The sequence below is a fragment of the Elgaria multicarinata genome, chromosome 6 (genome assembly GCF_023053635.1).
Source record: "Elgaria multicarinata webbii isolate HBS135686 ecotype San Diego chromosome 6, rElgMul1.1.pri, whole genome shotgun sequence".
NCBI lineage: Eukaryota > Metazoa > Chordata > Lepidosauria > Squamata > Anguidae > Elgaria > Elgaria multicarinata.
The window spans coordinates 2,068,119-2,081,362 of record NC_086176.1 but is presented as its reverse complement, the minus strand read 5'-3'; the positions used below and the strand labels follow the sequence as shown (position 1 = coordinate 2,081,362).

Sequence of the window (13,244 nt, the reverse complement as noted above, 5' to 3'; positions counted from 1 at the left end):
TGCGAGCAAGGAGGTCTAAACGACGCCCTTCTTTATCCACAGGTGAAGAATGCTGATGTCTACTTTTGCCTTGAGCGGCCTTGACGACGATGGAGTTCGGAGACTGATGCTCAAAAAGGAACTGGACATCTGAGTTCTGGACTTTATACATACCCTCCAATCTTTTGGAAGTTGGTGGGGCTGTCGAAGGTGACTTCCAAGATTGTTTAATAGTTTCCAGTAAGGCCGGTAACATCGGGATGGCCACTGGTTTTGTTGTGTCTGAAGTTATGGAGTCGAACACCGGGTCCTGTACGGTGGATCTAGATTGTTCGACTTGTAGACCTAACGCCTGAGCCATTCTAATAATCTGGTCTGAAAAATGGCCCAAATCCTCTGATGGGGAGATACCGCCTTGTGGAGCGACCTCTATATCTGGGGACACTAAAGATGGTCGTGCCGAAGACAAGGAAGAAGAGTCGGAATCGTAATCGTCTTGAGGTGACGATGGAGAATTCACTGTAGCAATCAGCATTTGAATGAGCGGTTCTGGTTGTTGTTGTTGCAACGCTTGTGTATTAGGAGGTAGCGTTGTGGGTGGTTGTATTGTCTGTGTACTAGTATCAATAAGGCTAGATTGAGGGTTAGGTATTGTAGCTGATGGTCTAGTTACGGGTTCAGCCGGTGGTTGTCCTCCGTAGTATGGTCCTCGGGTGTAATAGGTTTGAGGAGAGTCTCCCCATTGACCCTTGTAGGGTCTTTGATAATATATATCTTATTATTATTTATTATTATTATTGATTTATATAGCACCATCAATGTACATGGTGCTGTATCTTGACCCAAGTATTGGTTTCTGCGGGATTTCCGTTCCCATCTCTCATGGTGTGGCGAACGGGATCTGTCTCTAGATGGTGGTGGTCGGTCATAGTAATAATAACCTCTCCCAGAAAGTCCAGAAAACATGGAGTCCAGGGAGTCGTGCCTATAGTGTCTGTCCTCAGGTCGTGCCTGTCTAGGAGGTATAAGAGCTGGAGATAGATCCCTGATTTCCCCTTCAGACGTTGACGTTAGCCTCTGACCATGCCGATGGCGGTCGTAATGTCGGTATGGGGGACAATAGTAGTGGTGGCGGCGGTGGAGGTGGTAGAGGTTGTGCCGGTATCGGCATCGAAGCCGTAGCTTCGGCAGTCAAAGTTTGCAGCAAAGGATTGTTTGTCGGTGCCGATGAAGATTGTACGGTATCGACCGTCGACATCGGTATATTAGTCGTCGGAGGAGGAGAAGACGGCCGAGTAGGGTTCGGCACACTCTTTTTAAGAGATTTTTTTTATTTCTCTTTTTTCTACGCTCCTCCGGTTTTGAGGCAGTATGCTTTGCCTTTTTTGCTTTCTTTGCTAATCGTTTGGCAATGGAAAGCGTAACACTTCTCCCGGGCGTAACAGGCAATTCTGGTTGTTGTTGTGCCTGAGCCAATAAAGGAGATTTTGGGGAGGTTTCGACAGGCTCCATAGTGCAGGACGTCGATGTTGATAGTTTTTCGATTGATTGTAAGGCTTTGCTGTGTCGTCGCGTTTGTTTGGAAAAAGCTTGGCAAAAACGACAGGTCTCGATGATATGAGTTTCGCCCAAGCACAAGAGACACATGGAGTGTCCGTCTGACGGGGGAAGCTTACTCCCGCAATTGGTACACTTTCTGAACGGGGCCTTGAGGGCCATGCACCCTTTCGGGCGTTTTCGCTTGTCGCGAAAGATAGAAAAATGAAAAATATAAAATAAGAATATATATAAAGTGGAAGAACGAGAAGGATAGAAAGTAGAGAAGAAGGAATAAAACGCCTCTTACAATTTTTATTTTTCTACAGAGAATTTCCCAACGAGGTCACCACAATGGCGGTCGAAAGAGAACTGAGCTAAAGGGCGGGAACCCCTCCACTTGCGCATGTGCACTCAACGCATGGGGGAGGGGTTCCCGCCAAAACGCCTCAGCTATAGAAGTTTTTCCCGATTGAGACTCCGCGCAGGCACAGAGCCCACTTTTGTGTGATGCACAGAGATCACGAAGAAGAACTAGAGGATCAGCAATCCTTGACTTGATATTGACCAATAGGGTTGACTTAGTGGATAAAGTGGCAGTTATGGGAACTCTGGGGGAAAGTGACCATGTCATACTTGAATTCTTGATTAAAAAGGAAGCAAAAGTGGAGCCATACACGTACTCTGGGTTTTAGGAAAGCTGATTTTAATAAACTCAACACTATGATAAGTAAGGTCCCATGGAAAGTGAGCCTAATGAGAAAAGGAGTGCAAGATGGGTGGAAGTATTGAAGAATGGAAATTTTAAAGGCAGAATTACAAATAATTCCAACAAGGAAAAAAAATAGAACACAAATGCAGGTTGCTTACCTGTAACTGTAGTTTCTTCGAGTGGTCATCTGTGCAGTCATACATATGGGCTCTGCGCCTGCACGGAGCTACCATCGGGAAAACTTCCAAAGCTGAGATTTGGCAGGAAACCCCCCCACTCCCCAGTGCGCATGCCTAGGAGGGTTCCCGCCCATTCCCCAGTTCTCCTGAGAGCATGGCCTTGGTACCGAGGAATAACTTATTAAGTTAAGTATAACACCACACCGAAGAGGGGACAGTGGGTGGGTTGTGTGACTGCACTGATGACCACTCAAAGAACTACAGTTACAGGTAAGCAACCTGCATTTCTTCTTCGTGGTCGCTGTACGTCACATACATGGGCGATTAGCAAGCTGACTTACCAGAGGTGGGTAGGTGTCAGTGTAGAATTGAAGACAATATAGCTCTTCCAAAAGAGCAGTCAGCCCTGGATCTGTTGTCCAATCTGCGGCTGCACGACACAGTTCTGGTATTGAAACACCCCTTTAAAACGCTGACGAGGGGGCCACTGCTCTTGTGGAGTGTGCCTTGATAGATGTAGGGATTTGCAGGCCAGCTAACTCATAAGCTAGTGTTATAGTCTGCACTATCCATGCCGATAACCTTTGTTTTTATACAGGTAGACCCTTTCTAGGGCTGCTGTAGCAGATAAAGAGGCGTTGAGACCATCGCACGGGCTCTGTAGGAGACTTGTAGAATGCAAGAGCCCATCGAGCATCCAGCATCTGCAAGGACCGGTCTAGATCGGATGTAGGTGATGGAAAAAAGGACGGAAGGATAATATCCTGGTTGATGTGAAAGCCAGAGATGACCTTGGGAAGGAATTGAATGTCCGGATGAAGAATTGCTTTGTCGTGGTGAAAGACTAAATATGGTTTGTCTATCCTAAGTGCCGAAAGCTCACTGGCCCTTCTACTAGCTGTAGTAATTGCGACAAGAAAAACAACTTTGAACGTTAAAAGTCTCAAATCTGTCGTGGCTAGAGGTTCAAATGGTTTGGTCAGCAATGCATGTAACACAACAGACAAACTCCATGATGGGACAGGTGACTTAACAGGTGGATGTAAATTCACAAAACCTTTTAAGAACTTCTGAATAATGGGGTGAGTGAAGCCAGAGGCCCCTCCCTCTAATCTAGCATGGTATGCAGATACTGCAGCCAGGTAAACTCTTATAGAGGAATATTTCAAACCTTTCTCTATTAACTGTAACAAAAACAATAAAATGATATTTACATCACAAACGACTGGGTCAGAGTCCTTCTGTATGGCAAATTGTGCAAAGACATCCCATTTTCTTTTGTATGAGGCCCTAGTTGATGGTTTCAGGGCTGCGTCAAATATGGATTGAATTTCCGGTAAGTAATGAGTTTGGTTCATGTTGGCATGAGCCTCCACATTGTCAGGTGCAGAGAATTGAGGTCTGGGTGTTGAACCCGTCCTTGGCTCTGGTAAAGTAGGTCTGGCACACAATAAGGTGATGGAACCTGCCCTGGGCCCTGTCCAGGAGAGGGGCAAACCAGGGTTGCCTGGGCCACCATGGGGCTAGAAGGATGCAGTTGGTGTTGTCTGTTAAGATCTTCACCAAGTTCCTTGTTAGTAGAGGGAATGGTGGGAAGAGGCTAACCCCGAGTTCCACTTGCATAGGAAAGCATCTCCCAGAGAATGAGGTCCCATTCCCGCTATGCTGCAGAAATGTTCGCAAACGCTGTTGTGTGCTGTGGCGAACAGGTCGATGGATGGGGTACCCCACATATCGAAAATGGTGTTGATTACCTGTGGATGAATCTGCCATTCGTGGGCAGTAGTCATAGTCCTGCTCAACTGGTCTGCCAGGTGATTGTGTTCCCCTGCAATGTGGACTGTGGTGATGGTGATGTCTCGAGTGATGCACCATTCTAATATTCGGATTGTTGTCTGTACCAATGGTATTGACCTTGTTCCACCCTGTTTGTTGATGCAGAACACCACCGTAGTGTTGTCTGATGTTATTTGGATATGTTGACCATATAACTGAGTCTGGAAGGCTTTGATTGCCTTTTTGACAGCAAGTAGTTCCAGTAAGTTGATATGCCTGTCCTTGTCCTTGTGGGACCAGAGGCCTTGTACTTTTAAATTCTTGTAGTGGGTCCCTCATCCTATTTTGGATGCATCGGTGGTGATGATTCCCATAGGTGTTGGTGGTAGAAAGGGAATTCCCAACAGTAGGTTCCATGATGACGTCCACCAGCGAAGTGATCTCGACACCTCCGGTGGTACTCGAAGGGAAACATGACTTGCGTTGCTTTTTGGATTGTGAACTCTGGTGAACCAGAGTTGAGTCTTTCACATTTTTAGTTGGGCAAAGGGGACAACCGTTGTTGTGGCTGCCATGAGACCTAGGATCTTTTGTATTGTGATGGCTTTCACCTTGTTTTGCGCCATTATCCGTCGGGCCAAGTTGATGATGGTGTTTGCTCTGTCCAGAGGTAGAACCACCTTGCCCTGAGTTGCATCGAGGATGGCTCCTATAAATTTTATGCTCTTTTTGGGGAGTAAGCAAGACTTTTTCTTGTTTATGTATAGTCCTAGGTTTTCGAGGAGGTTTTGTATGGTGCCCAGATTGTTGATTAATGACTGATGGGAGTTTGCTACTATAAGCTAATCGTCTATGTATGGGTAGATTTGGATTCTTTGTTGTCTTAGAAATGTGCAAATCACCACCATACACTTGGTGAACATATGTGGTGCTGTCGATAATCCAAAGGATAGAACTTTGAATTGGAATGCCTGGTAGCCTATAGCAAACTGAAGATATTGTTGGCTCTGGGAATGTATGTCAATGTGAAAGTAGGCATCTTTTAAATCGATCGAGGCGAACGATGCATGTTCGTTCAATAATGACAGGATTCCCACTAGAGATATCATTTGAAATTTCTTGGGGGATAATAAAGGTGTTTAGATCGCATAGATCTAAAATGGATCAGAGACCGCCATCTTTCTTGGGTACAGTGAAGTACCGGGAGTAAAAACCTCGGTGTACCTGTGATGTCGGTACTCGTATGATGGCACCCTTCGCTAGCAAGGTCTATACTTCTGCCTTCAATGGCATTGATGGTGTGGTTGGCCTGAAGATGCCTGAGGATGGAAGGGTATTAAATTCTATCCCTCTGAAATAATGACGATGACCCATGTGTCTGTCGTTATTTGTGTCCATGCTGAAAGAAATTTTGGGAGATGCTGGCCAAATGGAGTGGTCGGGTTGCTGAATATGGTAGTGCAGTCAGAGATGCCATTTGTTGCCAAAGTTGTTTTTACATCTCTGGTACCAAGGGCGAGATGTAGAAAATTGCCCTTGTTTTGTCTTTGCTGCTGTGGTGGATGATTCTGCTGAAATCTCCGATCATTTTGAAACTGTGGATATTGAGACTGTGGTTGATGGTACCAACGTCTTGGTTTAAATTGTTGAGTGAGCGTGTTAGACCCATTTTCTTTGCCACTGTTTTGGCTTTTTGGACGGAGTCCATCGCCTCATCGGTCTTGCAATTGAACAGACCCGCACGATTGAAGGGTAGGTCGCGGGTTCTAGCTTCTTGTGACAAGCCTGCAGACCTCAGCCAGGTGTGGCATCATAGCGCTACCGCACCGACCATCACCTTGGCACTGCAATCCGCCTGATGCTTTGCTGTATTGATTTGTTGTTTCATGAGTTTCATCACCTCATTAGAGAACACACGGATGAGTTCCCTTTGATCATCGTTGAGGTGATTGCAGAGTGATATGATTTTCTCTAGTAGGAACATTTGGTATCTTGCCATCGTGGCTTGGTAGTTAGATACCTTTAAGCTTAATGATACTGATGAGTAAAATTGTCTGCCCATGAGGTCTAGCCTCCTGCCTTCTCTATCAACTGGCGCCGAATGAACCCATTGAGAGCGGCCCTGAGCAGATTCAACGATTACTGAATTGAATTGTGAATGTTGAAATAGAAATTCTGCATCCTTTTCTAAGTCCCGATACATGTTGTCAAGGCGCTTGGACGTCAGGGGCATCGATGCCGGTTGTTTCCATGACTGCTGCAGAAGGGTTGGCAGGAAAGGAATGGCTACGGGCAACGCGGATTTGACATTGATGACGTTGAACACTGGGTCTGTCACCATCTGTATGGGTTGCGAGGTTTGTATTCCCAGCAACTGAGCCATCCTTTGTATTTGGTCTGAGAAGTGGGCGAGATCTTCCGATGGTGAGATCGGATCCTGTGAGCTCACAATGCCTTCTGGAGAAGAGGTCGATGGGGGACAGAGGAGTAAGAAGCAGTGTCAGACTGATATTCGTCAGTCGTCGAGGCTGGTGATGTTACTCGAATGGCAGACTCCTCTGGTAAGACTGTCCCTTCTGTCGTAGTTGGGATAAGTTGTGATCTAACTTCCCATTGAGTTGATGGTGAATTAGCATGTTACTCCTGCCTCGACATCGGACGCGGGATTGACATCGTCGGTACCGAGGTGATAGGTTGTTCCTGCCTTGGTATTGAGCACTGTGCCACAGATGGTGGTTGAGGAGGTACAAAGATGTGTTCTTGCATCGATGTCGGTGGCAGTGGTCAGTGTGGAGGTGGTGGATAACAATAGTCGCAGTACGGTTCTCTATAGCGATGTGATTCCCTCCCAATAGCGAGAAGGTCTCGGTGGTGATGACCAGTCAGAGTGCCTGTCCCAATCAGACATTGGGGATTGGGAGCAGTGTCGAGAGTAGCAATGCTCGGTATAATGCTGGTCCCTTGAGTCTGCCCTAGAGTGGACAGAATCCAGAGATCCTCGTCGGTATCAAAACTGTTCAGGGGCTTGCAATATTGCTGCAGGTGATTCCAGTGATCTCGATATGGGGATCACGGCGGGACTTAAACTCCTAGGCTCTTGGCCTGGAGAGGAATCCTTATTTCTCCCTCTGACATCGAGGGTGCCAGTAAGGTGACCCTCGGTATCGAGGGTGTTTCCCTGATCGGTGGTGACGGAAGCGTAGGTACCGATGTTGGTTGCCTTGCCAGTATAGGCGATAAGGTCTGTACGGAGCGTGCTTGCTGGGGAGACTGCTCCTGATGGGTGGTCTTTTTCTTCTTCTTTTGCGCCTCAGGGGCCTTAGTTGCCCGGGCTTTTTTCGTCAATCCCTTCCCAGGTGTAAGGGGTGTCTCTCTCAACGCCGATGACTGGGGCAGAGTAGGAGATCTGACCACTGCAGTGGAGGTTGAGGCCACTGATGTTCTAGGAGTTTGGACGGCTTCTAGCGCCTGCCTCCAAAGCTCGGCCTTTAGTCTGTTGGGTCAGTTTTTCCTGGTTTGCTGAGAGAAAGCCTGGCAATTATAGCAGGAATCAACCTTGTGCCCCTCTCCGAAGCACAATAAACAGAGAGTATGGCCGTCAGATGGTGGTAACTTGCTACCACAACGGGTACACTTTCGAAAAGGGGCCCTTACGGCCATATAATCCGACGAAAAAATGTGATCTATGATTGCTCGCGGTCTAACTACATATATATATATATATATATATATATATATATATATATATATGAATGAAAGATACGAAGGAAAAAAAGTAAGAGGAAAGTATTTTAGAGAAAAAAGACGCTCAGCTCTACGAATAACCGTTTTAAGGACAACGAAGTTCCTGATGATGTAGACGTGAGGCGATCGAAGGAGAACTGGGGAATGGGTGGAAATAAATAATAATAATAAATTTATTTTTTGCCCGCCTCTCCATTTTGATCGAGGTGGGGAACAACAATAAACGATAAAATACATAATACTCAATTAAAACATAATCTACATTGTTTAAAACATCCTAAAAAAATCCTAAAAACTTTTTAAAAACATCTTAAAATTCCACTGGATAGGCCTGCTGGAAGAGATCAGTCTTTATAGCTTTCTTGAATGCTAGTAGACTGTTAAGTTGACGAGACTCCTCCGGCAGGCCATTCCACAGTCTGGGAGCAGCAGAAGAGAAGGTCCTCTGGGTAACAGTTGTTAATCTAGTTTTTGCTAGCTGAAGTAGATTTTCCCTAGAGAACCTGAGTTTTCAGGGTGGAACCCTCCTAGGTATGTGCACTGGGGAGTGGGGGAGGGTTCCTGCCAAATCTCAGCTTTGGAAGTTTTCCCAATGGTAGCTCCATGCAGGCGCAGAGCCCATATGGGTGATGCACAGAGATCACAAAGAAGAACAGAAGAAACAAAAAGCTTAGAGATGACCTGAAAACAAAAAAGGATACATACAGGAAGTGGAAGGAAGGCCAGGCTACAAAAGAAGAGCACAGACAGGTAGCACAGAAGTGCTGAAATGGCGTCAGGAAGGCTAAAGCTCAGAATGAGCTAGGATTAGCGAGGGATGCTAAAAGCAATAAAAAGGCTTTCTTCAGATTCATGAGTAGTAAAAAACGGAGGAAAGATCATCAGTCAGCCTCCTGAGCCACCAGTATTCTGGTTCCATTACCAGCCTGAGCTCTGTGGTTCAAGGGCATCATCTAAGGTGCACTATCAGAGAGCCAGAGTGGTGTAGTGGCTAAAGTGTTGGACTGGGAGTCGGGAGATCTGGTTTCTAGTCCCCACTCAGCCATGGAAACCCACTGGGTGACTTTGGGCCAGTCACACATTCTCAGCACAACCCACCTCACAGGGTTGTTGTTGTGAGGATAAAATGGAGAGGAGGAGGAATATGTATGCCACCTTGGGTTCCTTGGAGGAAAAAAGGCAGGATATAAATGCAATAATGAATGAATAAATAAATAAATAAATAAATAAAATCATCCTGTGATTAGCGAGGGATGCTAAAAGCAATAAAAAGGCCTTCTTCAGATTCATGAGTAGTAAAAGACAGAGGAAAGATCATCAGTCAACACAGTTAGCTGCACCAATGATGTGTGGGCATCCAGACTAGGTTGCAAGAGAGCAGAGAAGAGAACCATTGCCATTCTCTTGACCCAGCTATCTTTGGGTCAACTGCCACCTGACAGCAGCCATTCCATAGGATTGCAATAGGAGAGAGAGGAGAAGCATCCATCAGCTTGACTGAGAGGCCAGCTACGTTTCCCCCTCTTCTCCTTGAATTGTTTCCATTATATGGACTTTGTAACTAACAACTAGTGCTGGAGTTTTGCTCCCCTCCCCCCTCCCGCTTCTCCTTTCTCCCTCCCAACCTTGTTCCCTTTTGTGTCATGTCTTTGAGACTGTACGCCTGAGGGCAGGGACTGTCTTATTATTAATCTATGAAAGCTGCTCTGGGAGTCTTTCAGCACAAGCGCAGGGTAAAAATATTTCAAATAAATAAATGAGGCAATCCCTGCCCATTGGGCCCTATAAAGCCCTAGTCTCAGAGCTTGCTCTGCCTTGGATCTTGATCTCCTCTTAGTTCTGACTATCCACTTGCCTCTGGTTGCTCTGATCCTTCTTTGCTACACTGGAACGCGATCCCTGCCTGTTTCTGACCATGAACCTGCTTCGGCCTGCCTTGGATTGACAACCAGCTGCCCTGGGACTGCCTGGCGCCTGATGATTGCGGAGTTTTGACACTCCTTCAACATGCTTCATAAATGGAGGTATAACCTCCTTGGCCCCAAGATAGTAATTTATTTTACAGAGTGAGATACATCTTTATGCTCCATCAAGTTCCAGAATCCAACATAGGAACTGACCCCACAGGAATAAGCGAAGAGTAGGAACATAAGGGCCTAAGACAAAGCTGAACATAATACTGACTCTGCCACAGCAAATATTCAGAAGCAGCTGAACTGGAGAACAGCACATTAATTCCTGCCAATCTCCTAAGCAGCTGTAGCTACTGTCCTGTCACACTGTTATTAGTACATAATCCTGTCTGATTTCAGTGAGTAAGTAAGTAAAGAGTAGAGCTCTCATAGCATAGCAGCATCTCCCACCTTGTATCCCTGCTATGCTATATCCTATCACTCCCCCATTCCTCATTGCTTGCTGTGGGCCAAGATAGAAACCCTATTTGGTTTAGCCACAAATCTAAACAAATAAATAGCAGGGCAAAAGGAGAGGGAACGGCGGAAAAGGGCCAGTATTTTAGATGACCAGTCATTTAAGCTCTCAGAATTGTTCGCAACATCATCAGGTGGGGTGGAATGTTATTTCATTTCAACAACCAAGTCTAACCATCTTGTATATTTAATTTATTCTGAAGGGTGACAAACCTGGGCCACTTTAACGGAATTCTGTGTAGATCCACCAGCATGATACTCTACTTTGAACTTTTTCACAAGTTCTTCAAATCTGTAAGAAATAACAGAGAGAAAGGAGAAGAATGGGAGGAGAGAGAAAATATTGTTACATTTTGCATTTTTTCGTATTTAATGCATTAATACAATTTAATATTATGGTACGTTTGCAAGAAGTTTTGAAGCACTTTCTCTGATTTCACACTAATTGGTTGCACAGCTTCCCCCGCAAAAACACAATGCATGCTAATTGTGCAACTCTGCACTTGAACAAGTGATGATGAAATCCTTCTTGAAAGAGAATGGTGTGGGTAAAATGTAACACTAAACTATGATTTAGCATTATGATTTAGCATGAATGAGCCTTAGCCTTGTGCACCCCCTACTCAGCTCTTCAATCCAGTACAGCTGCAAGGAGGTTGGAAGTTTTCATTTCCATTTCCAATTTACCACAGTTTATCATTACATCAACCTTTAAACAATGACTAATCTTATGTTTTAGGGCAGCGTTCTCCACTTTGGTGCCCTCTGGATGTTGACTTCAACTCCCATCAGCCCTAGCCAGCATGGCCCATGGTCAGGAATACTGGGACGTGTAGTCCAAAACATCTGGAGGGCACTAGGCTGGGGAAGGCTAGTTTAGGCAGAAAAGGCAACTTCATAAACCACCGTTTAAAGTTGTCTTGTTTTACAAAACAAGGGACTATCAACTTTGGAAGGTCCAGAGGCCATTTTGCACCTTGCATGGACACACACACACACACACACACATTTGCCAAAGACGAGTGCAAGGTACAAATAAAAAATAAAAACAAAATGGTATCCAGAGTTGCTGTATTAAATTGTAAATTATGCAAGAGCAAATCATCCCAATTATGAAGCAAAATGGGAGAAGGAAAGGTATTTATTTATTTATTACATTTATATACCGTCCCACAGCCGAAGCTCTCTGGGTGGTTCACAAAAGTTAAAAACAGTGAACATTAAAAGTATACAAAATTTAAAACCATCAAAAACATAAAAACAACAGTACCCATTTAAAAACAACAGTTCTGTGGTCCGTTAAAAATAAACAAACTTAGCGTTGTTAAATGCTGTTAAATGCCTGGGAGAAGAGAAAAGTGTTGACCTGGCATCGAAAAGATAACAGTGTTAGCCTCATTGGGGAGACCATTCGAATTGAGGGCCCACCACTGAAAAGGCCCTCTCTCCCTTGTTGCCATCCTCCAAGTTTCCCTCGGAGTAGGCACTCGGAGGAGGACCTTAGATGTTGAGCACAGTGTATGGGTAGGTTCATGTCGGGAGAGGCATTCCATCAGGTGTTGTGGTCCCAAGCCGTGTAGGGCTTTATAAGTTAAAAACAGCACCTTGAATTGGGCTTGGAAACGTATTGGCAGCCAATGCAAGTGGGCCAGAATCAGTGTTAAATGTTCAAACCTCCTTGTTCCAGTTATCAATCTGGCAGCTGCATTTTGCACAAGCTGCAGCTTCCGAACAGTCTTCAAAGGCTGCCCCATGAAGAGGGCATTATAGTAACCTAATTTGGGGGTTACCAGAGCATGGATGACCGAAGCTAGGTTAACCCTGTCCAGAAAGGAGTGTAGCTGGGCCACCAGAGTTAGTAGAAAGCACTCCGTGCCACCGAGGCCACCTGAGCCTCAAGGGACAGAGATGGGTCTAGGAGAACCCCCAAGCTACGAACCTGCTCCTTCAGGGGGAGTGCAACTCCATCCAGAACAGGTTGAACACCCACCATCCAGTCAGAAGAACCACCCACCAGCAGCATCTCAAGTCTTGTCTGGATTGAGTTTCAGTTTATTAGCCCTCATCCAGTCCATTGTTGTAGCCAAGCACATCCACAGCCTCACTTGATAAAGATGAAAAGAAGAAGTAGAGCTGCGTGTCATCAGCGTATTGATAACAACGCACTCCAAAACTCCAGATAACTGCACGCAATGGTTTCATGTACATGTTAAACAACAAGGGGGACAAGACTGACCCCTGCAGAACGCCATCCTGGAGAATCCACAAGGCTGATCAATGTTCCCCAAGCACCACCTTCTGGAACTGGCCCACCAAGTAGGAGTGGAACCACTGCAATGCAGTGCCTTTCACTCCCAACTCAGCCAGACATTCCAGAAGGATACCATGGTCGATGGTATCCAAAGCCGCTGAGAGATCAAGGAGAATCAACAGAGTCACACTCCCCCTTGTCTTTCTCCCGACGTAGATGAACAAGGTGGTTTCTGTGCCAAAACCAGGCCTGAAACCCGACTGAAATGGATCCAGATAATCAGTCTCATCCAAGTATGTCTGGAGCTGGCCTGCAACCACCCACTCAAGGATCTTGCCCAGGAATGGAACATTTGCTACCGGCCTGTAATTACTAAGATTTTCCTGATCCAAGGAAGTTTTCTTCAGGAGTGGTCTCACTACCGCCTCTTTCAGACGGTCTGGGACCACTCCCTCTCATAGAGAGGCATTAATCACCTCCTTGGCCCAGCCGGCTGTTCCATCCCTACTAGCTTTTATTAGCCAAGAAGGGCAAGGATCCAGTACAGAGGTGGTTGCGCGAACTTGTCCAAGCATCTTGTCAACATCCTTGGTACTAGCAAATTCAGCACACTGCTGCTTAGCCAATCGATGTGGCCA

General features: G+C 45.7%; 1 protein-coding gene across 2 annotated transcripts in view; it reads right to left on the bottom strand.

Annotated features, from left to right (window-relative positions):
* The window catches only part of ADK (adenosine kinase), a 518,244-nt gene that overhangs the window by 349,471 nt on the left and 155,529 nt on the right, over positions 1–13,244 (bottom strand). For both annotated transcript variants that reach the window (XM_063128876.1, XM_063128877.1), the window contains exon 4: positions 10,569–10,647. In XM_063128876.1, the coding sequence (XP_062984946.1) occupies positions 10,569–10,647 (79 nt within the window). The remainder of the gene's footprint in view (positions 1–10,568; positions 10,648–13,244) is intronic.